This window comes from Rhinolophus ferrumequinum, chromosome 6 (genome assembly GCF_004115265.2).
Source record: "Rhinolophus ferrumequinum isolate MPI-CBG mRhiFer1 chromosome 6, mRhiFer1_v1.p, whole genome shotgun sequence".
NCBI lineage: Eukaryota > Metazoa > Chordata > Mammalia > Chiroptera > Rhinolophidae > Rhinolophus > Rhinolophus ferrumequinum.
The window spans coordinates 47,075,111-47,100,575 of NC_046289.1; the positions used below are offsets into that span (position 1 = coordinate 47,075,111).

Below are 25,465 nucleotides of genomic sequence, written 5' to 3' on the forward strand. Positions count from 1 at the left end.
ACTCTCATGGTTTGACCCCAATTATCTAAAAAATAAAAATATCAAACCATACCATAGATGTGGATTCAACAGAGTAGTTTATTAGAAAAGGAACCAGTTAAGCTCTGATGTTCTAGGTTTCTTTGGAAACGACGGATTAAAATGAGAAAAATGTTTTTAGGACAGCACCTTTTAGATGAGTAATATATTGGTTAGGAAGCTCCTGTTTCCAGTTCAAAGAAATTATAGCCAAGGGAGCATCGTTTCAAGGATAATGATGCATATTAGTATAGGCAATTCTCTTGTTAGAGGTAAGAAGAATAGGTAACGAAGTTTGCAATTATATTCAGAATGCAGGTTAAAATAAACTTTCAAGGTTGTCCTAATGATTCATCACTGCAATCATTTCAAATTTTAGGCAAACATAACAACTTCAAGATCATAATTTTATATAGACATAAATATGTCACATGAAAACTCAACTAGATAATTTATGGCAAAAATTTAATGTGTGCAATTATTGTTTTAATTATTCAGATCAAAATTTAATTAAGGTCCACTTAAAGAACCAGATGAAAAAACTGAAATAGCTGCTGTTCATAAATAAGATACCTGAAGAAACAGAAATAAGAACCAAAGTTCAACCAGGTGAATATGTCAGTCAGGAAAAAAAAAGAGTTAATGTGAATATATTATCGTCAGGCCTATCCTTGTAATCAAATAAACAATATAAATAAAACAAAATTTTAAATAGCATAATGGTAATAAAAATTATAAATAATACAAACCATTTTTCTGTTGAGCTTTGTCATTATATCTCGTGCAAGTGTAAAAAATGCCTAAAGGTAAATCAAAAATTTCATTATTATTTATTTACAATATATTTTAAAATAGAAATGTACAGTTTTTATTATTTCATTATAAAATATAAATATATTGTTTTTAATTAAGAAAAAACATAACTGTAATCATGGTGTACACATGAACATTGTATTTTGTTTTTCAATATCATAAACATTTCCAGTGTTATCAAATTGCCATTCATTCATTCATCAGATATTTTCTGCACATACCATCTGGCACAAGCTCCTGATATGACACTTGCTGAGTTATGGGTGGCTTCCTCAGTATACAGAGAGCACAGGGAAGGCAGAGGCTCTGTCTGAGCCACCCCTGCATCCCCAAAGGGGGACACAGTGCCTAGTCTAGGAGATGCTGAATATCTGTTTAATAAGTGAATGAGTCAATACATATTACCCTATAGTTCTAAAACCTGTTTTTTTACAAAATCTCTGCCTTTTATTTCCAATGTCCTCTCTTTCAAATTGCTTTCCCGACAGTTCCTACAGTTCAGTTAGATCCCCCACTGTGGAAATCAGATCAAATGCAAGCAGGACAATCTCACTGATTAATCTCAGTGACATTTTATGCTTAGTGTCTCTTGACCAAAACCAACCCTTTTTTAAACCTATCATCCCTTTGTTTCTATAGAGCCAAGACTCTTACGGCGTCTTCAGTTGTTTCCAGGCTAAGCCCACTGTCATGTCAGTCTCTTTGTTCCCAGCCACGCCTGATGCCCCAAAAATGTTCAGCAAAGGATACTTTCCAATGAAATCAAACAGAAACAATACAGTAACTACTATTCTCACTCACTGTCGGTGTCTTGTCACACTGGTCACCTGTGAGTCTAAGTTACTAAAGAAGCCCATCCCAGTTTTCATGAGGCTAACCACACTAAGGTAAAGCTCTGAGAAAATTGCTAACTTCTGCAGAATGCTGGGCCAGAATAAGCAGCTCGGACAACTCTACTGCCCTAACTCAATGCTATTTCTAAGCCACAGGTGTGATCGGGGTAGAGGTACCAACAGAGACTAAGCCGTCTCCACTAAGCTGGTCACCAAGTTCGTTCTGTGGGAGCAACCCTGTGCGGGCCATCTCAGTGGGCAAGCTGTTCTCCTATCCTCACCATTAAAGCTGACTTAAGAGGCTCCCCGCTTTCTGATGGAAGGAAATCCTTTTGTGGCAAGCAGAAGGAAGCATTTTGCTGCTTATCTATGCTGTATAAATAAATCAGTAGAGGCTTCCTGTTTCTTAACACCCATTAGCCAACCTGAAAAAACAAGTTTTAGTTATTTAAAACAAATAAAAAGTTCTGATCAGTGTCCATTAGCCAGTGAAGTCAGTTAAGTCTCAATTTTTAGCCATGATGTTCTGGTGCACAGTGAGTAGCCTGAGAAAGTAAATGTTTATGAAACCATCAGTATTATTGTTAAGTGAATAACTGTATTAGCACATATTACATGCGTTATTTTTATGATCAGTTTTCAAAATGTTTCTAAAAAAAATATTATCAATAATTCTGCCCTTGGAAAAGAAAATCTGTTATTAAAAGACTTTAGATGATTTGGTTTTCTTTAACAGTTAACTTACTGAAAATTTATTAAACTACTCTCTGATAAATACACTGTTTTATTTCTACTAAATGCCATTGGGTTACAATGTGTAATGCCAATCTACTTCACACGTGAATACCTAGGGAATCTGTTCAATAAGCTAACAGTTTAATTCTCTCTTGAGAGAGTACAGACATGAAAATAATTAAGAGTCTCTTGCTACAGGATGATGTGAACGATGATAAATGAGCAGAGGACACTGTGTTTGGTCGGCTAGTGCAGGATTTCCAGTTTCCCAAAGGGCAAAATTGAACTTAAACTAAATTTGTATCTTCTGTTTGGTGAATCTTAATTGACCGATCTAATATACCCTATGTGGAAGCTGGGTGCTGGAAATTCAACAACCAGGGTCCACATAAAAGTCAGAAGCACAGAGGTTCACGTAATGGAGGTGGAGCTTACACAAGGCACTCACTAAGTCAGAAAAAATCAAGGCTTTGACACGGTTTGAACACAGGCACCTAAATAAGCACTAGTGCTACTATATGACAAGTCCCCAAACATTTCTTTCTTACCTCTTCTACATTTGTACTGGATTTTGCACTTGTCTCCAAGAATTTAATGCCATAGTCAATTGCTAACTGAAAGACAAAAGAAACATTTAAATTCAGTGTAAGTTTCTTGAAAGTATAAAGCATTTATATTGTCTAGGTTTTTCAAAGCCCCCAAAGTAGAATATCTAGTTCAAAAGTCCTGTAGTTCTCAAATCTCTTTGCTTTCTTCTATTGAGTTTGAAATTTAGATGTCTAACTTAATCACCATAAGTAACACGGTATCACTTACACACAAAACAATTCAAGTACCTCTTTTTCTTTCTATTATACTTTTAGTTCTCTAGTATACTTAGAAGAAAAACTGACACTCACCCCTACCATTAATTTGGATTTGTTACTCCTTCTATCTGCTCTGAAAGTACAATTCTCCAACAGTTACTTTATTGACTTTTCATTATTTTTTAATAAATCGGAGCTTAATAGAACAAAAGCTTAATATATTAAGTATTCATTGCTTTGGTTTCTATTGATTGTGACAAATGTGAACTCTTCCGTATTTCGATCTACTCCCAAAGAGTTCCCAGTTCATTTATAACACCAAGATTAAGAGAATGCTTTTAGGGGAAAAACATTTGCAGTCAGATTGAAAACCAAAATGCATTTTGCATGTATCACTGAAAAAAAGAAAAAAGGCTAAAGCAAAATTCCAAGAGTTAAAAATTGAAGCCTCTCAAATAGATGGTGATAGAAGGAGAACTGACTCTGGGTGGTGAACACACAATGGGATTTATAGGTGATGTAATACAGAAATCTATGTAACTTTACTAACAATTGTCACCCCAATAAACTTAAAAAAAAAAATTGAAGCCTCTAAGTCAGTTTAAATGTCACAGAAGTAAATATGTACATGTAATAAACTCTTCTGCTTTGCAGGACACAAAATAGAGAAATGCTTATAAATGACCTATAAATGACATCCATGTCTCGATGAGTTACAAGTCACCAGTTTATCCATAATGACCTAAATCTAATGTGTTGTACAATATTCTTAGAAAAAAATAATGAATTGGAAAATGATTACTGTTGAACTTCATTCGCTGTTAGGTTTTTTCAGAGAATAAATTACTTTAACTTCAAAACTGGGTATTTTCACACGAATATGGAAAAAATAGCCTGAACTCTAAGCTGCAGGAATCTGAGAAAGAACCAATTTGTATCTCCCAGAAAACAGCAAATTCTTTAGGAATGAGTCATGACTACACAGTCTATAGAGTTGGATCTCGAATACTAATTCATACCATTCAAGTAACGATTACATCTCTGTTATTTTTTAAAGGATTAAAATACAGACATTTAAAAAACTTAAATCAATAATTACATTAAGAAAATTAATGCTTAATGTGAGTAGATTCCAATTCTTATGCATTCAGTTCAAATTTACCTTCTCCCCTCTTTCTTTTGACACTTGTCGTTTGTCATTCATATCACATTTGTTACCCAGGATCATTCTTTCAACATCTGAAGAGGCATGCTGCAGGGAGAAAATAGTATGCTATAAAAACTGGTAAGGGAGTACGGGGGTGCTAGATGAGGGTAAAGGGGATCAAATATATGGTGATGGAAGGAGAACTGACTCTGGGAGGTGAACACACACTGTGATAATTAGATGATGTATTACAGAATTATACATCTTAAATCTATATAACTTTGCTAATAATTGTCACCCTAATAAACTTGAATTAAAAAGAAAAAAAACTGCTTGAGAAAAACACAGTTATTCAATAGACAAATCCTAACCTGTTAGAAACATATCCATGAATTTAATAATAAGACACATAATATTTCACTCAACACAAAGCATGATTCAGAGAAAAATTTAAAAGATAGGAGGAGGGGAAAAGCTACAGCGTAACAGGCTACGCAAACTTTTTCTCAACGGTTTTCAGTCATTCTCATGTCTTTGTTTTGTACATGAACAAACAGTAATAAAACATGGTTATCTAATGACTTCCAAATATTAGTTTGGGTCAAAGAAAGGAAAAAACGTGGCACCGAGTGAGCCAGTGGGGAAAGTATTCTGGACTGTGAAATACTTAAAAAATAAATTCATGTTAGCTAATATAAACGTGTACAAAATTATTTCTGAGTCAGCTTTCTTTCTAAAATGTCAAGGACACACACACAAAAATCTTAATACCAATCAATCTGGAATTAAACCAAATTTCAAATATAGTAAAACTGCAATTACTTTTACACCAACCTAATATCTAAGATGCAGAAAATGTTAGAAGGGCAAAATGATTAAGTTTGTTTAAAGAAAGACACATTTTTGCCAAACAGAATGGTGGAATGGATAGAACATGGAAATCAGATGTTTTAATCTTGGCTCTGCTTTTTAAAGGCTATATGAGTACAGGCAAGTCACTTCTTTCTGGCTTCAGTTTTCTCATGTGTGACATGGGAACTTGGATTAAATGATTTCCAAGATCGGGCCCACGTTTAAAATTCCGTGAAACTGCTCCTGTCTAGCCCCGCCCACCCACCCAAGTCCAGCAGGGCAGACAGGAGACCTCGCTGTCCCAGGACTCCTCAGTGAGGGCCTGCCCTGCCCGTGCCCTACTTCTTAGCAGCTCAGCTGCCTCTTTGAGAGACAGAAGGAGCCCTGTACAAGCACCCAGCAGGTATCATCATTCTCTTGCCATATATACCTCTTCAATGTTTCTGATCCAATTTTTAATATTGTCAAAGGACTTTTCATTTGTGATGTCGTAGACCAGCATAATTCCCTACAGGAGAAAAAAAAGATCTTTATTTAGTACTTTATATATTTAAAGTTATAAAATATAATGTAAATGTACTCTTCCCTTCCAGAAACCTTTGATTTGTCCTGCATTTTTTTTGGTTTTCTTTATAAAAAGGATTCATAACAATATTTTAAATTACAAAGAAGCAAAAATAAATTCTTCCATTGTCTTGCCATGTAAATGAATACTCTGTTAACATTTTCACTGTTAACCTTTAATGAATTAGTGATTACGGTAAAGGTGATACACCCTCTCTACCTGACCTCGCACGATAAGAATCGGCACCAACTGGAGCTGAAAGCGTGTTTAGGTTAAAACAGAGATAACACTGAGAGTAAGAGGCAATCACTTCTGTTGTGCATGTGTTTATTCCAAGTAGAAATTATCTTGCTTCTTATTTGTATACTAAGATTGTAATCATACTGCTTTAAAGTTTTTTTTTTTATGTGGGCTGATCAAAATGAGGGCTGATCTATTTAAATAAATCACAGACACTTAAAATATAATGCATTTATATAAATATAATGCATATTATATAAATTATAATGCATAATATAAACTTGTTATACAAGTTTAATTAAAGGCATTGCCATCATATTTTTAAAGGGTTTATTTTCTAAATGTTTCAACTGACATCTGTATGCTAACTATTCTAAAATCTTTATCACCAGACTACACTGCTGTATTAACTGCTAGATGCACCCACCCGTCCAGCCATTCAACAAATATTTAGTGAGCACTTACTATGTGTCTGATACTATACATACTAAGTACTACCATAGTGAACAAGAAGTGAACCAGAAGATAGACAATGTAGTTAACCAGAAGACAGACAAGGCCCCTTCCTCTCATGGATGGCTAGCAGAGAAAACAATAAACCAATAATTATACAATTAATTATAATTTTGACAACTGCTATGAAGAAGCACGGGGAGCTCTGAGTACAAATGCTAACTAATCTGGCTGAGGGCCTGGGGTGGTCAGGGAAGGCTTCCAAGAAAATGACATAAAGCCAAGGCCTGAGGACTAAACAGACCTGAACTGGGCAAAAGAGTTGAGGCTGAAGTGAAGAGGGGAAGCCCATAGTCCCTGGCACATAGCAGAACTGTTATAAATATCTTGCTGACTAGGAAGCCCCAGTCAGAACCCACTGTATTGAGTGAAAGAAAGTCAGCTTGGCAAGAGTGCACAGACCCAATGGGACAAGAGCACAAGATGAGGCCAAAGACACAGCGGTCAGGCATGCCTTGGAGACCACGGTTAGACATCGGTTCCCAGATGTCCGGTGTTAGTCACTGAAAATCAACTAAGTAAAACAAGAGGTTGTCTTCCTCCTCTCCAAGTCTTCTCTTCCCTCTTGCATTTTCATTTTGACGAAGGACAATACAACCCAGCCAGCCAGCCCCAGCAGACCCCTGGGAGTAATCTCCTCCACAGTCAGTCAGTCAGTCGGTTGGCTGGTCACTAAGTCCTGTAGGCCCAATAATATCAATATTTCCAGAATCTGACACCCCCCCCAACCCCCCCAAGAATGGCCTTATTCATACTCTCATCAATCAGCCTTTACCTGGATTACTGTCAGTCTTTAATTGCTCTCCTTGCTTTCATTCTTAACCTCCTCTAATCCACTCGCCATAAGAGTACCAGAGTTATCACTTTAATGCTTAAAATCCTTTAGTACCTCTCCATTGCACACATAATTAAATGAAAATTCCTTAGTACGGTAGGCAAAGTCCTTCAGGGTCTGGTTTCCAACTTTGTAAATAAATATAAAATATAAATGTAAATAATTATAAATCATATAAAACCCACATGTACACATGGATTAAAAAAATCCAGGAAACAACAAAATGTTAACAGAAGCTATCTGGGAGGTGAGATATTGGATGATTTCTTACACTACACGTAACCTTTCGACAAGCAGAAAAATATATGTTATCATTTAAGTGACAAATAATATTCTCTGCTATCCTCCTTCCTCCCAGTCTCAATTGCAAATGTTTCACTTTGGCTACACCGTAAAAAAGATTTTACAATTGTCAGTGTAAAGAACTTTTTAAAAAATCAAAGTGGAGAACTGTACACTTCAATGATATATTTTATGTTATGTATATTTTACCACAATAAAACAACTTGGAATGGAATCTGAGTAATTCCTGATTCAAAGTGTTTACGAGGACTGTCATACTAACATTAAGTTAAAAACTATCGTAGCTCTACGACCCTTTGGACTACAGGGACAACCTTGATCCTTACGGCTGTGTGTCTCTCAGGTGGCATTCAGGGTGGGCTGTGAACACAGGGGAGTCAGTGGTTAAGGGCACATGCTCTGGAGTCAGAGGCATCGAGCCCGGGTTCCACCATGTACTGACCTGGGAGATGTTATTTTATCCCTCTCCGTCTCCATTTCCTCATTTGAAAAACGAGGACAGCACATTTTCCACACTGGATTCTTTTGAGAATCTACTGAGACACTGTGTGTAAAGGATTTAAGCTAGAACCCAGGACACAGCTTGGACTTAATAAATGGCAGGTATTTTTAATTTATAGCTTTGGTTTCAGTAGCAGGAACCCCTTGACTATTTCCAATGTAAGCTAACTGGTATTATGAATCAGTTGGGAATACAAACTCAAGTATACTAGTTAAAACTTTATACATCTGGTATATACTTAAAATAACAACAGCTTCCTTAGAGTTTGTCTAAGACAGTGTTCATCTATGAGAAATATTGATAATGCAATGATGCTTCTTTTCCCACAAAGCCCAACTGTCCATCGGGGTTACTGCTATGCCTGCAACTGTTACTAAATAGTTTGAAATAGACCAAAGGACTCCGCCATGGTGGCAGACTTCAGTACAGTGCTTATCAACATGCTGCATACCTGAACCAAACAAACTAAACTTGCCAGAACCACCATTTGCTGAAATGAGAACACGCCCCCGTGAGAATACAATGGTCGTACATCCCATTGGAGAAAATGACCTGCAAGATCCAAGACTCCAGTAGAGTAGAATTTCCTCTTAAGAAACCTAAGATTGTTTCCAGGTCTGAAATTTTGCAGATTCACCCTTTCAGCAAGTATTTATTGAGCATCTACTATGTTTCAGGCGCTGGCGTTACAGCAGCACAAAAGAGACAAAAACCGCTGCTTTCAAAATGGAAAGACGTTACTACTTAGAATAGTAACACTTTCTAATTATTTAAAGTAATATGAAGAAAGACTACACAGTAGATAAAGAAAAAAGACAGAAAATCCTCAAATCTAAATTAAGTAACACATTTCAGTGACCTCTTCCTTCATTCCAAAGGAAACGTGCCCCACATTCTAGTGTTCCTGCCCACTCTCCAGTGAAAACAAGCGTGCAAGCGGTCTCAATGCACCACTCCTGGGAAACCAAAAACTGGTCTACAGAAAGATTAGGTTTATACGATGCCTCTAATTGAAGTTACCTGTAAACTACTCCAAATCATCCCTGTTAACATGCTCTTACTTACCCCTAAAATCCTTCCTGGGAGAAACAAGCACCAAACAAACACACTTGTTCCTTGCCTTTGATTCCAGTCTAAGCAACACAGAGAGGGGCTGACAACTGTTTCTAAAATGATGACCTTTCACAATCTTAAGGTATCGTAGGGCAAAGTATGGAGAACCCATACGTAGAAAATACTTAGTGATGTACAGTGCCAAGGTGGCACAGCTTTCAAAAGGAATCCCCCATATTTTTGTGGGGATGAGTTATTGGTACTCAAATAATAGAGGGTGAATAGCAGTGGAGGAAGAAGGGAGGGCAGTGTGGCAATAAAGGGATCTGTGGATTCAGGTCACATCTTCCTGAGGGCAAGGGGACAGCTATCACCCCTATAGTTCTATCACTGACACCACTCCCAGGAGCACAAGCCTTTTAAGCAATAAGCTGGGTACAGACGACCGCTGGTACCCCACAGTCCACTAGGTTGAGCTTCATAATTTCAATTGCTCGGCCTTCCAAGACTCTGAGCACACTGGGTTTCATCATAATTCAAAGCTCCAACTGTGCTTGGATTAGGCCTAAAAGGCAGAGATAAAGCCCCGGTCTGGGCCTGACGTTCTAGGCATGGGTCAGTACAGCTCTGCTTTTAAGCTGCCTTATTTACCAGTGCACTCCCAGCACCACACAGAATCCGCTCTGAGCCAACAAGCAATATAAATGGCGTGTATAGATGAAGCATCTTAGGATGGAAAACAGCCAAATGAGGTTATGCTAACAAGGATAAGGCTAGGATGCAGGCAAAGAAGGACTTCGGAGTCAAGATTCACCAGATTCTAAGCCTCAGAGAGTCACAGACCATTCAGCTACTTCCTAGCCAGCGGGCCGAATGCTGGTGGACGAGACTCCAGAGGGCTGAGCCATTACAAGTGGAAGTCGTGGACCTGGTGAGAGGTCAGGAATGATGGTGGCAGGGCTAACTGATGAGAGGGTGCCACAAATAAATACTTAGGCACAGAGCTTGTGGTTTGCTAAGATTTGGCAAAGGTATTAATAAAAGGGGAAATCACAAAATTCCACAATCACTCAGAGTATGTGTGGAGTGCTAAAACATCTTAGTTTATGATGTTACTAGTAATCAAGCTAATTACCTGATTAATATTATGAAGACCAATGGCAAAGTATATGGTTACTAAACACAAAACATAAGAAACCCTTTAAATGTCTTGTTTTGACATAAAAAAATCTATTTTCCCCATTGTACTAGACTTCAGCTTGAGTCCTATAAACTTGACAAAAGAATATTCATGTTTTACTTTCACCTGAAGAGTTACAAAGCCCCAAAACACACTCACCATGGCTCCTCTATAGTACGCTGTCGTGATGGTTCGAAATCTTTCCTGACCTGCTGTGTCCCTAAAATTCGAAACAAAGGAGAAAGTGGTTTTAAAAATCATTACCAGCATTACTGAGGAGGGACTCTAAGCTGTAGGAGATATAATTCTGGTCTGCTCACAAATGTTTCCGGGGGACGGGGAATGAGCTACAAAGGGAGCCTGTTTGTGTCTGTGAGTTGGAGGCGGTGGTGGCCACGGGGGCCTGTCAAGAGCTCACAATGACCTGGGTGAAAAACCTGGACTTGATAATAAAAGCGGCAACAGGAAAATCCAGGGCCTGCTAGGAACTGGCGTGCTGGTTTAGTCCAACCCATGTGGGAGAGAACAGAGAATAGTTCTAAATTCTTGGACCCCTAGAGGCAGTTCTAATCCTTTTATAAATGCCTAATGATTGAGGCATTTTGCTCACTTGACTGAAAGTCTGCTTTCTGTACAAAGCAAGCAGTTGGGCTAGACTTACTGCTGTGTAAATTCTGCCTACCAGAGCACACTAAAATGGATCGCCTCAGGAACTTTTTTACTCATAGCTACGGAACCTGTGATTAAATGAAAACCTGGAGTTCAACACATGTCTGTACACGTGCTGGGCACCTGTTTGGTACACGGTAAAGACATGATGGGGAAATATAAGCCCAGCACCTTTAAGGAGACTAACCGCATTTTGATTCTAATACGCTACTTGAATTAGAACCAGTTCTGCAGCGAGGATGGACGGAGAACCCTACCACACTAAATGTAGGTCGTGAGGACTAAGTAGAGACTATTTTGCTGCTGAGAGTACCCATAAGTAGTGCTGTGATGTTATATCAAATTCTAATTAGCTGATCACCCTTCAAACTTTTTTATATCTTTAAAATATTTGGCCTCTTACTACATACCAATAAATGAAAAGGGCAGCCTGTGGTAACCTTCACAATATTTTCCAACGCCGTATACTGGGAACCACTGTACTGGGCTAATACATGAAGCTGACATGCCATTCCAGGAGATTTGGGTAGTTGTCTGAGCTTTATCACTAACCCAGATACATGCCCTCAGATGGACTTAACCACTGTAAGTGCTAGTTTCCTCCTCTGTAAAAGAAGGGCTAGCAAATTTCAATATAATGTTCTACTTCTATCCCTGTTCTCAGATTCAAAGAGGAAAAACAACCTAAGAAAAATGTTCATACATATTACTTTACTACTTCCCCTGTGTAGTCTGTGTAGCTCTAAACTGTTAAGCTTTGTCTACTGTTGTCATCAGCACACATTAGATCAGTAAACATCATAGAAAACCTTCCTCAAGGCTCCAAATCTATGTGTCTTCATGGAGAATCCTGTATTAAAAGAAATTAAGCCAGCTTATAGGAGGTTAAAAGAAAGTCTATGGAGAGTTTCTGGGTTCAAGCCAAAAATATTCAACCTGGAAATCTGGAAGAATCATATTTATTCACTGTAATTTGCTCAATTCTTTGGGAATTAACCAGTCGCAGTGGGTGACCCTAAGGAAATCTTTGCCTTGCATATTGCAACACGACAGATGAAAGGCATGACTTTTCTCTCCCTTATTTCCCAGTCCCGTGTTCCTCACTTTCTTATTTAATGAGAAGAAATTTGCAAAACAATTATAAAATCTCAGAGCTGGAGGGGAACTCAGGTATCAGCAGTCTACCCAGTGAATTTACAAGTGAGGGAAAGCAGGCACTAAGAAGGGGGGCAGCTGCCCCCCCCCCCCCCCCCCCCCCCCCCCGCCCTCCACTGAGGGAGCCGGGCCAGAACCTAGATCTACACTTCCTGTTCAGGGTTCCTACCACTTGACTACTTTGCCTTATTGGAGTTCACAGCTGCAACTGCAATGAAAACATAATTTATACGCTAGAATTCAGTTTCTTCCCCTATAACGTTAGCGTTTGGAAGAATGAGTTCTCAGATCTCTTCTGGCTGTGAGTTACTGCTATCATTCTTTACCTTCCCACTCTTTGTGGGGAGACCTTTAAATACCCATTTCCCCTTGGTTCTGCTAAAGAAAAGATGTTTTAGGTTCTGTTAAAGAAAAGAAAAGAAAAAGTTAAAGGTATCACAGAATACCTTTAACTTATCACAATGCACATTTCAATTCCCACTTTCAATTCCCGATTGAGGCAGAAACTCTGCATGTGCATGTGTGTGTGTGTTTTACTTACCATATCTGAAGTTTAATTTTCTTTCCATCTAGTTCTATCGTTCTGATTTTAAAATCAATTCCTGCCAGAAAAAGAAAGAAAGACATGCTAAATTTCTTCAAATATAATCCAAGTCTTATTAGGAAAAGGACAAAGATTTCTATTGAAAAAAAAGCTCTCCAACGCACTGGAAAATGTGAGCACAAGAGAGGGTGTGAATGGTATGTTTCCTCTGAATACAGGCTGAAGAAAGGAATGCTAATTACTCTGCAAAGAATTCCCACACATGTTAAATGCAATGTATTATATGCCTCATTATTTTGACATAAAGGGATCACATCCCTCAAACTTACATAATTTAAATAGATTGAGAACATGTTACATGTCTACTTCCTGAAATACACATAAACAGTGTCCTACCCCTCATGCCCCATCCTTCCCTAAAGAAGGCCGTGGGACCTCTTCACAATGTCTTCCTCCAGCTCCTTCCATTTGTTTCTTCAGAATCTGCAACTGGCTAAACACACACACACACACACACACACACACACACACACACACACACACACACACACACACACACACACACACACCCCCCTCCCCGCCCCCCCAACCAACAAAAAGCCCATCTAGCTCCGGGCTCACAGCCTCTGTGCCTACTCCACTCCGACATGCAAAACCGTACAGTCCTACAGAGACTGAGCAGTGCATCAGCCTCTGATGGCTGTTTTCCAGAAAGATGCTGGAAAGGGCACTAACAAGTGTAGTCTCTCTGAGACTGAGCTCCTAAGCTTCATGAATACACACCTGGTTGCCTTCACAAAGAACCAGAAGGAACCCGGTGTCCTTGACCACATGATGAAGAAACTGGACCTCAACTGTGATGGGCAGCTAGATTTCCAAGAATTTCTTAATCTTATTTGCGGCGTGGCGGTAGCTTGGCATGACTCCTCTACCCAGTCCCAGAAGTACATCTGAGGAGCCCTGGGAGCTGGCCTCCAGACCACACCTGCGCCCAACGCACCCACCAACCCATGCAGGCCACTCCTGCTGGTAGCAATAAAACATCATCGTTTTTTAAAACCACACACACACACACACACACACACACAGACACACATGTCTATACAGGGAATGGAAAGCTTGTATTTATTTCACACAGTTAACAAGTATTTTACGTACATTTTAATAAATGTTCCCAGCATCTTACTGGCTAGAGCTGAAATAAATAAAATGGTTTTTAGTTCTAGCTGCACTTTGGAATTACTTGGGGAACTTAAAAAAACAACAACCAACAACTCATAACTAGGCCTGCTCCCTTCCCCAAATTCTGAAACTCTGACTTAAATGGTCAAGGGTGGGATCTGCGCACTAGTGATTTTCAAAACTCCCTAGGTAATTCAAAGCGGAAGCCAAAGTTCAGAAGCGCCCGCCCAACTGGGCCTGATAGGTAGCATGTGAAAGTCGTTTGGGGCTCTGGCACTCAATTCAACTCCTCCCTCACTCACCTATTTTGAGCTGCCACTATGGTAGCTCAAAATTTACTGAGCAATTTCAACTACACAGAACCACAGAGTCCTGGACAAATATCAGCAGGTTGTATCATTTATCAGAAACAAGCTGCTACTCTTTCTGAAGGCACCAATCAGTGATTACAACTCCGTTGCAATTTGCAAAATCCTCATCATCTGGCTACTCAGCTTAGTGTTAGGTTTTTCAATTCTTTTGCATTCTGTACAGAACCCTGGAAAGTGGTTTCCAAGACATTTTAAAAAAAGTCAATTATGTATCCTCTAAATTGGCTTGGAAACATTAACAGCAGTTACTTGAGGCCGAGCAAAGCCTTCAAGGCTATGTTACCACAATGTTTCTACATATCAACACTAAGCACCCAAAAAACCGGCTGCTTGCCAGCTCTGGCTTCATATACAACGTCTAAGCATTAACCAAGTGGGTTTTCCCCTTCTTTTCAGCATAGCACTTTCCCCTCAGGGACCTTTTTTAGGTACTCCTGTGCATCCTGAAATACCAACAATCACACCCAAGCTAATCCAGCAGGACAGCTTCTCAATCATTCTTTCTCCACACTAATAACCACTGTTATCGCTAACAATTGCAATCTGAGACCCTATATCCCCAGGTTCTCAGGCTCACATTTCCTCCAGGGTGCCTCAGTGCGGCAGGGCCTGCGAAGCAAAACTTAGCAAAACAGCATGGATAGTATTTAGCGCCACACTGAATTTACTGTGGCCATCGTTCATTTAAGACAATACACATTGATTTTTATTGTGATTTATGGTTTTATACATCTCCAAGTCCAGTGTAACAAAGACCCTCTAGGGATTCTCCACTATCTTTTATCTCTTTTTGGTTCAGGCATCAAGAACAATGCCCAATAGGTGCTCAATAAATGCTTCTTGATACTAACATTTTAAACCAATTCATCAATTTTCCACTCATAGAAACAGAAAATAGGACGGTGGTTACCACGGGGCTGGAGGGAGGGGGAGAGGAGAGTTGTTGTTTAATGGGTAGAGTTTCAGATCTGCAAAAGATGGAAAAGTTCTGGAATCTGTTTGACGACAGGGTGAGTATACTTAACACTACTGAACTACACACTTAAAAATGGGTAAGATGGTAAACTTTGTTTTTTTTGTTCTGTTTTTTACCACAACAAAAAAGAAAAAATGCATGACCTTCAAATACTGACTTTGTATCTGGAAAATTGGAAGGCTAATGACCGACATTCCATCATTTAATAGTCATTCACATTTTAAATAAGAGATGATGTATACCAAAATGCCTGCTCAAATGAAAACTTTCCTTATTCTGGCTTACTAAGATTATAACTCCTGTTCTTTCAAGGTTGTTTTTGCCTGAAGTTGGGAGTCATGGGCAACTTTTCCACCTTCATTCAACAAAGCCATTTTGAGGTTCTCTTCAGGTCTCAGTTACTCCCCATTCATTAAAAACATTTAGGAAACTTGCTACTGACCTAGCGTTTTGTTTTTTTGTGTTTGTTATAAGGATTACCTTTCTGTTATCTGAGGAGGTTCTATCACTATCTGCGATCCTTAACCATCTTTTCACTATTCAGAGGTTTTCAATGTTTATAAGAATTGTGAACTGGTATTTAACTTTTGTTTATGTGGCTGCCGGGAGCCAGTCGACAGACAAAGACTGTAGAGAACAGTCAAATTAGCACAACTTTAACTTCACTAAAAATGGAAAACATTGTTTATATTATTATTGAAAAGCACTAGGCCTGGAAGTCAAAAGACTTAGATTGTAGGTTGAGTTCCGTCATTAACAACTTTTGGGAGGTTGCTTAACACTCTGAACCGCGGTATCCTCATCTGTGAAAGGCATTGAGAGGGTCTAATTAGATAAATTAGATATTTGTATGATTGTGCTGTGAGAACTCTGAAATCCCATATAAATGTAAGATATTACACATTCGGATTCTATTATCCTGTAGCTCTTGTCATGTCATGTATGGTTTATGATAATAGCTGCCCAGGACGCTGCACCAAACTCTTTCCCTGGTCTAATTCCCCTGCAAGCCATTGTGAGGATAACGTTCTACAATGGTAATGTCACCTCACTGTTCAAGAAGCCGCGGATCCAACTTCCTCAGCCTGGCAATCCAGCCTTTCCTACCGGATACACCCCTCTCCTACTGTGGCCTTCTGTTTCTCTCTGTGGGCCCCACACCTCCCTCCCTCCTGCCCCCCCCCCATGTGCATGGCCACCTCACGAGGCGGCCTCCTGAGGATGCCACTCTACCCAACGGTCCTCTCCGTCCTTCCTCCCTCAGTCCCCCAATTAGCCACGCCCATTCCTACTTCAGGCCTGGCTTTGGTACAGTAAGTAATTCAATCCTCTGTTACTGGGTTCATTCACATAGTGTTCTGAATTGCTCTCACCTCAAACAAGGGCTCCATCCGCTGCCAGTTAGGCTGCACACAGAAACATGTACATAGTAGATACTAAATGAAAGGTTAAATACTCTTATGTAATTAAGGTTAAATTCTAAGTGTGGAGAGAGCTAAGAAAACCATGGAAGTACCAAGTTTCCTTAGTATACCATAGTATCAACAGTAAGGGTGCTGAAAAATCTTATTACGGAAAAAAGTGAAGCTCTTTATATTACAATTAGTTTGACAACACAATATTGTAGAATATCAGTAGATTATATAAGTAGAATATGTAGTAGATTAATACTCATTTTAAAATTTAAAGAAAAGACAACTTCCTGAGGATACTCCAGGATTAAAAAATAACAAGTCATAAGAATAATAGTACAATTATATCAATTAGGATAATCTCTGCTGCAAATAACAGAAACCTCAAATCAAACTTGCTTAAGGCAATTTGTTGATTCATATAACAAGCCCAGTGGTGAGCTGGGGTTCAGAGATGGCTCAGTCCAGTAGTTCCAGCTCATTTCTCTGTACCTCCTTTGGCTCTACCTTCCTGTGAATATCAATTTCATCTTCTGACTGATAGCACTTCCTGACGACAACAGCAATACCGAGAAGAAAGGAGATCATTTTCCTGTGTGTCTTTCTTAAATGTGAGGAAATGTCTCCCCAAAATCTCTAGCGACCTTGCCTTCATGTCTCATTTTTGGATTTATAACCATGGAAATCTATGTCGTGTTCTGGGGGCTAAGGCTGAGGTCCTGAACCAGTCACTGCCAAGAGCAGTTACCAAGCCTGAATTAATCTAAACCTATCCCTAAATTTAGATGAATTCAGGCCCATCCCTCAAGGTCCACAGGGCTGCTAAAAACAGGAGAATGGAAAAGCTGTTGCATCAATCATAATATCTGTTAGAATAATATTACTCAAACCTAATAAAACGTTATATATTCATAGCTACATGACACCGACAAATCAGTTATCCCTTACTACCCCGGCATGAATGTTTTTAAATTTCATGATCACTACAGTACTTTTCTGAAGGTGATTTCATTTAGTGTCCGGCCACGAATGTATACAGGAAAAAGATGAATAATGAGCAGCCCAGGTAGCTGCCAGGCCACCTCCGCCTAAACTGCGCTCTCACTGCCAGCAGCGGGCCTGAGTCCTCAGTGCGAAAGGCGGGGCTTGTGCTCTAGCCCCACAAGATTAGAGACTGCTAAGGAGGGGGCGGTCATCCAACAGCAGCAAGAACCACAGCTCATCCATCTTGCACTAAGGGAGCAACCCCCCGACCCCAACACACACACACATACACCATTCAAAAGGACTACACAATCTCAAAAAACTTAGCTTCTGAAAGGCATTACATTTTGGGTAAAAACACCCTTCATATTTCAATAGCCTTTTAGAAAACATCATTTTTTGGCAACACATTCACGTTCAAAATGACGACCCTGAGTCATCCCAACTCATGAGCAATCCACGGGCCCCCGGCTACAGGCAGCCTGCCCAGCTAACAGAGCCCAACATCTACGCTGCAGCAGAGAGAAGACTCCAACTTTGCTTCCATGTTGGTCGAATATGCGCCGACATTAATTTTGGTATGGCTTGAAAGCAGTGCCAGTTTTCTCATTAATATTTATCTAGTCAATAAAACAGGAAATCTCAATTATTAAGAAAACATTCCCAAGGGACTTGAAGCCATTTTCATTCTGAATACACACACACACACACACACACACACACACACACACCACAGACACACACACACTTTAATTTTTTCTGAATTGATTCTCATGCTAAACAGTTGCTCATAATTGATACACATTATACACTGTAAGGAGGCAGGGAATCAAGTATGAAAGAAATCACAGAATTCTAGGCGTGGAAAGTACCTTACAGACTGTTGCGTCCAGTCTTCCCTATGTGCCTAAGAAAACTGAGGCCCAGGGAGACAGACTTAGCAACTTACGCAGATTCACAAAGACCAATTCAAAAATGGGTTAAAATAGAATTTTGGCATTTAAAGACCAGGCCTTCCCAAACAGACATGTACAGAATGTCCATGTCTCCTGAGGAAGTCTTCTTATCTTTAAGGGTCATAGCAAAACCCTAGCAACAACAGAAATGTCCACAGTATGAGAATACCTTGCTATACGAGGGAATGCTCACGACTAGTGAACAAGTGCTACATGTATTGACACAGTGAATCTAAAACCAATGCTAAGTGAAAAGAGCAACTGCAGAAATTTACAGAGTCAAACCATTTCTGTAAAATTTCAAAAATACCCAAACCAACAGTATGTATCATTTTATATACATCCAAGTGTGATTCAAGTATAAAAACATGCACGAGAATGATTATCAACAAAATCAGGATGGCTGTTACCTCTGGAGAGAAATGGAAGAGGGATCAGGGAGGGGTTCCCAGGGACTTTGACGCTATTTATAATTTATTATTTCTAAAACTGAGCAGTGGTACATGGACATGGACGAGTTTTATATTAGGTATGCCTTTGTACACCTGAAATTGTTCATAACTTTAAAAAAGCAATGATTAGTTATCTAGAAAAATGACATATGGAGGCATTCATTCATGGAGGTAGAAAAATCAAACCAAGTTTTTGAGATGAAAGGCACTTTAGAAGATTTAATGGGGGTGGGGGGAGCAGGCACTGCCCCCTTTCCCCCCTTCTTCAATATTAAGAGGGCCTCTGAGCCCTTGGTGACCAAGTATGGAGTGACAGCAAGATTGGATCAAGTTCAGAAAGTGAGGGGGCATATCTGGGTCTTGGAGTAGTAAGGAGTGCTGGCCACTCAGATTTTAAGCAGGGGATTCAGGGACATTTCCCTCCCTGCCTGGAGGAAAAGGAGCTTCCCTTTGGGCCAAAGACAACAGAAGAATACACATTTGGTCACTGATGAGAGTGGCGCTCTGGGAGAGGATCAAAGGAGTTCTGATTTTTTAGTCCAATGGCTGAAACTAGGGGGCTGGGGGAGGGGGCTCTGCCCTGCCTCTCTGAGGAGCAGGTAAAGCTGTACTAGAGGCCTCTGCATTGTCCAGGCTACTCACAGGAATAAGAGCTGGCAGAGACCTGGCAGCGAGGCTCCAGGAACGGCTATGGAGTCAGCATTTGCTCAAGGCACTGCTTATCAGAAACTTCTCTGAAACCAGTGGTACAACTGGAGGCCAGAGGGAAGGCTTTCCCAGTGGTACAGAGGATAGGAAACTTTGAGTTTGGACCAAGCCCACAGTTAACAGACCTAACAGGGAAAAGGATCTTTGGAATGACCAGTACTGGGTCACATTTCATTTCACAAATTAGATCATTTAATATGGAAAGGGAACAGATTGACAAAATTCTTTGACACTAAAATCAAATTAGTCAGCTAACAGATATTAATAACATAACCTTTTCTGTTTCAAGAGAATAGGAAGTTGCCCCTGGGTTTGTGAATAGGTGAACGGATACCATTGCTGGAGTGTGGGAAAAAGGAAGAAGCAGGACTTTTCCCGGCCTTCAGAGCTAACTCTCTCAGGCCAGCCAGTCATCTTGACCTTCAGCCTAAGCTGTGACTTGATGCATTTTTGCCCTGTGGGTGGTGCAGCACACAAACAGTTCTCTCTTCTATCTGGGTTACTATCTCAGCTTACTTGGGAAAGTCTGCTGCCTGGCCCTGGAAAATCATGGTTGGAGAAACAGCAGGGACTTTCAACTGAGGTTTTAAATACCTGGTTCCCACTGAAGTTCTTTAAAAGTCCAATCTAGCTGCAGTCAAGAGAGCCGTGAGAAAAAGTTTCCAATTTCTGGGACATTGAGCCTTTCAATGAATGATAGCAATACAAGATTCCAAGGCTGGGTTTAACATCAACTGAGAAAAAATGTGGGTTATCTATCCCCTTTGACCCACTTTAAGAAGCAGAAATTTAACACTGCACTTTTACAATAAGAAAGAAAAACATGTACTTTCTTTCCAAAGTACATTTGGAAACATTTGTGATCCCAGGCTATCTGAATATAGGTTATGTGGTCTGTCTATTTCAGTGATACTCCAGACATAGAAGGAAAAAAAAGTTTCCCAAATATTGAAATCCATTTTAAAGAAATGTTCCTTCCTTATTCATCTTTTTATTATTAATGATGAAGATACAATGTAGACGGATACTTCCAGTTTTGAAATTTTGACAACCACATTTTGCTTATGCTTTTTTTCTGTACCTGACTTTAACTAAAATCTCTAATTAGGAAAACAGATTCTTGCAATAGGAAAAAATATGAGTCATATATTGAAGCTTTAAACTATATATTTTTTTCCAAAATAAAGGTAAGTGAAAGCTAAAAAGAAAAAAATATACCTAAATAATAGAACTAAGTAACAACGTTACATGGCGCAACTAACTAAAACAATTGATATTTTGGAGAAAATGTGTAGAAGTATAGAAATAAAGTTAAGAATGTTACTTAGATTGAAAGTGAGGAGTTTAAGGCATTGTTCTTTGGTAAATAAATACATATTCTGTAAGTTCATGAAAGCATATTTTCACCAAGTACTAATTTGGTGGCATATATTTAGGACCATTTGTTTTTTGTTTCATTTATATTCAAATTTACAATCTGTTTTCTTATTCAAAAATGAGAAAGTCTAAAGTGTAGGAGGAAAAACACTTTAAAAGGTAAATTTACCCTGTTCAAGAAAAGCATCCGAGGAGCTGGTTTGGGAAATGAGGGGTTTTTTGAACACTTGACATGCTAATCATCATTTGAATTTCCCAGCGCCTTCAGGCCTGCTCGCTTCAAACTGGCCGGCCCCCACTAGCCAGATTGACACATTGCGTTTCTCACACAGGGATTTTGTACAACTGGGATTCTCAATTCAATATACTCTGCAATGGCTAAGAAAAAGTAAAATAAAGTGAAAGGTACCCAGGTTAAAAAAAAAAAAAAGGGTCAATTTAGAAGACATTTTAACAACAGTTTGAAATGATCCCTGGCAGCCAAATGTTAGTTTTGTCAAATCCAACATAGGACAAGGGGGACTTTTTTTTAAGTGGACTAACAAGTAGTCTGTGAATATAATTTGCCTCTAGAAAGGACACCTGACTTTAAAAAAGGAAGATAGACTAGAATTTTTCAGATTTCTTTGGTTCTTCCATTCTGTAAACAGGAAGTGATAAATTAAACCCCATTTATGGTGTAAATCAATAGTGACACATATTACCACTTCCTGCTGAAAAAGCTGCACATCTTTACACTGTTTTATAATTTCCTACTTGTTACTGAATTAAACTCAATTCTTGGCATTCTTCACTACACAGTTGTACCCATAAAATCTAATCATACCAACAAAAGATAACAAACTCATAAACTAATTCTACAATTAGGCAGGATGTACTAATTTTTCTTTGAGCTATTGAGCTATAAACATGCATGACAGATACAAAAACAGTACAGTTAAGAATAGTTTTAAGTAATATCTATATTTGAGACTCAAGGGCTTATAGATTCATATATAAAGATCTAATTAACCCTTTAAATGTCTTTGGGAAATAAAAGGCCAAAATAACAAATCACTATATACCAAATAATAACTACTAAAATATAACTACGTGTTGAATCACAAATTAAAGGTTTCTCAATGCTAGACCTACCAAAATGTCAAGAGAGAAAAACAGAAACAGTAAAGTGTAATAACAGCTACAATCAAGGAAGGACTGAGAATTTTAAGTCTGATTAAAGAGCCAGCAGAGATAACCCAGCATTCAGCTCACCATTTGAGAATGGCCAAATGAATGCATGACAAGTTTCTTTTGCAAATCGTGCACTTTCAAAAGGAAATGTATTTTAAGTGCTACTCAATCTGGAAGTAGCAATGTGCTTGAAGTTGTCAAAATGTGGATTTTAGAAGTTGTCAATGAACAGATGTTTTACCTTCAATAAAATTTCTTTTATAAAGAGCCCAATTTATGAACTAAATTTTCTTGAATAAAAGTTCAGAATGCCTCTGAGATTTCCATCCCTTTCCTTTATTAATTCATGAGCAGTTCAAGAACCAAACTGTTCCTAAATGAAACCAGTTGCCTCTCCTGGCAGAAACAAATCTACTGTTTCTGAGAAAGTGTACCTTTATAGCAGGCAAACTCGTTCAGGATGAGTCACTACCACTTTCCTAAACCTGCAATTTCCTTGTTTGTACTTTGACAACTCAAGGTCAGTTCTGTTTCATTTAAGGGTGAAAGGAATATTGTAGATATTCAAAAGATTAAGATAAAAAAGCAAATCCCTGATTTTACACACAATTGCTATGGGAAAACCATATTTCCAAATCACTGGAATTATCACTGGAAAAAATTACAACTACATTCCAATGATGTTGCACCAAAAATGCAGTGAAACTGATCCCTTAGATCTTTCCAAGTATTGACTATGTATCACATTTTCCGTTCATCTGGAGGAAAGTGAAAGCTAAAAAGAAAAATATTATAAAGTAACAGAACTAAGTAACAACACTACATGGTGCCACTAACTAAAAACAAATGAATTCTTAAAAGAGGAAAAACAAAAATGATCGTTACGTATCAGTCAGCGACTAGCATAGGGCTGAAATAACCTTTAGCTACAATTTTATTACCTTCCAGGAAAATTTCCAAATCATTTGTTTAAGAAAGACTTCATCTTATATTGGTGTAAAATGTAAAATTTAGTAATTTTCCTCACCTAGTTAATACAAATCAACTTTTTTTTAGGGTGCGGTGTCTGTACCAAATTACTGAAGGCTGAGGAGAATCATCTAGTCATACTCTCTGCAATACCCACCTCACCCCTTCCCATTCTCTTTCCCACTGACTTTCCTCTAGATTAAAGGAAAGTGATCAGAGATTTTCAAATAAACAAACATAACTGCAAACAGTGTTATGAATCTCATTAGCAAAACAGCCTTTTCTTGATCAAAACCAACATTGATGCCACAAATGTATAGTCAAATGAAGCAGCACTTACAGCTCACTGCAGTGACAGATGGGCAATTATAATAAGCTATTGCTAATGAGTAGGGTTAAAACAAACAGATGGAGTATATGCAAGTAAAAGGATGAGACCAAAAATCAACAAAAATGGTACAGAATGTAGTTTTTTCCCAATCAAAAATGAAAAACTTCTACTGATGATTACATCATCCTGATTTGTAAACACAACCCTGTATAATACAAAAATATAAGGCTGACAACACTCTATTACCTTCATGTATACACTTAACACTTCCATGAGCTAATTATGCATTTTTCATACATATAGCCATTGTCTCTAAATACTTGAGACATTTTTCTCACTTTATAGGGTGATAAAAGATTCCGCCACCTACTACTTCCCTTGGTTTGGCTTTTAAAACAGAATACATGTTACAACCAGGCTGGGAAACCCAAGACATTCTCTAACCTTTACTTCAGATGTGGTCTGGACTAATGAAGGAGCTAGAACATGTCATCTTTTCTTTTGTCTCCATTGTCCCCCAGCTAATTGCCACTTTAAACTTCAAATACACAAAGGACGAGTAATAATTATATTCAAAGCATAAAATGAGTGGGTTGTAAAAGTATGCTACTGAGGACTTCACATTTGATCATTATTTTCCCGCTTCCAAATCCTAGTGTTTGTGGGGGTGGTGGGGGGGCGTGGAGGGAAAAAACCTAAACAATATTGACAAGAGACTGTTTTTAACAAAGCTATCCTGGTATTTCAATGGCTTGGAAAATCATCCACTACCACATAAAATAATTTCTCTAAAATTGACCAAAAAATTATTTCAAATTATACTTTATCAGCTTGTTTTTATACAACATCCTATTCAAGGCTCCACCCACCCTTAATAACTAAGAAAGAGGCCTCAAGGGTTAGAGCAAGAAACTAACTGCAGTTCCCAATGACTGGCCCTTAACCTTGGATAGAATTATTTATGTGATGTTTCTCCCAACCACTTCTTCCAAGACAGACAGTTCTTTCCAAATCCTGGAAAAGCCTGTCTTTCTCAGGTAAGTTTTTCAAAGTTACAAATACAAAATATGGTTTTTAAATAGGTCATAATCAGGCAGTTGCCCCAACTGACAGGCATGTAAGATACAAAACAGTCATTTTGAAGTCTCTAGTCTGACCCAGGACCCTGGAGGGCAATGACCCTTATTTCCTCAACAGAATGCCTGGGCGTGAGTGACCAAGAGCTAAGTCTTCTCTTAAACAGGTACGGACACCCTTCCTTGAAAATACCGTCCCTCCCACATCCATGGCCCTTACTTCCCAATGTGAGAGTAGCCACTGAAAGCCTATGCGAATTTTTCATCATGAAGGATTATTTGAAGCTATTAAAAGTAATCCTTGATCATAATCAAGATTATATAGGAACTTGGAAAATATTTATGTTATAATGTTATAAAAGTAGCAAAATATAAAATGTGCTATGTAACTATGTATTAATAGAAAACAAGCACATGGAAAGCAACATGTAAAACAGTAAAGTAGTTATGTTAGGGTATGTAAGTTACTGTGAGATAATTTTCAACATGATGAACTTAAAATTTCCACATACTCTTTTATTACCTTGGCATTAAACAATTTTGAAGAAAATATTACGCATGCTATAGTTGAAATAGTACTCACTACAACCATCCTCCAAATTCTGGATTCAAGCAACTTTGGGGGATTGCTCTTGCAAAATCCTACCATTGAATATAATGCTGTTTCTACGGGGGGAAAAGTATAAGAAAGTGCACCAAACAACCAATCCACACACTCCATCTGAAAAAGCCCAT

At 38.6% G+C, this 25,465-nt stretch overlaps 1 protein-coding gene across 1 annotated transcript in view; it reads right to left on the bottom strand.

The window, feature by feature from the left end:
- Positions 1-25,465, bottom strand: part of RAB8B (RAB8B, member RAS oncogene family) — a 58,602-nt gene that overhangs the window by 4,373 nt on the left and 28,764 nt on the right. Inside the window, exons 2-7 of the mRNA XM_033108677.1 lie at positions 12,761-12,821; positions 10,555-10,615; positions 5,635-5,712; positions 4,368-4,457; positions 2,948-3,013; positions 768-818 (exon numbers count right to left, since the gene is read on the bottom strand). Coding sequence (XP_032964568.1) covers positions 768-818; positions 2,948-3,013; positions 4,368-4,457; positions 5,635-5,712; positions 10,555-10,615; positions 12,761-12,821 — 407 coding nt within the window. The remainder of the gene's footprint in view (positions 1-767; positions 819-2,947; positions 3,014-4,367; positions 4,458-5,634; positions 5,713-10,554; positions 10,616-12,760; positions 12,822-25,465) is intronic.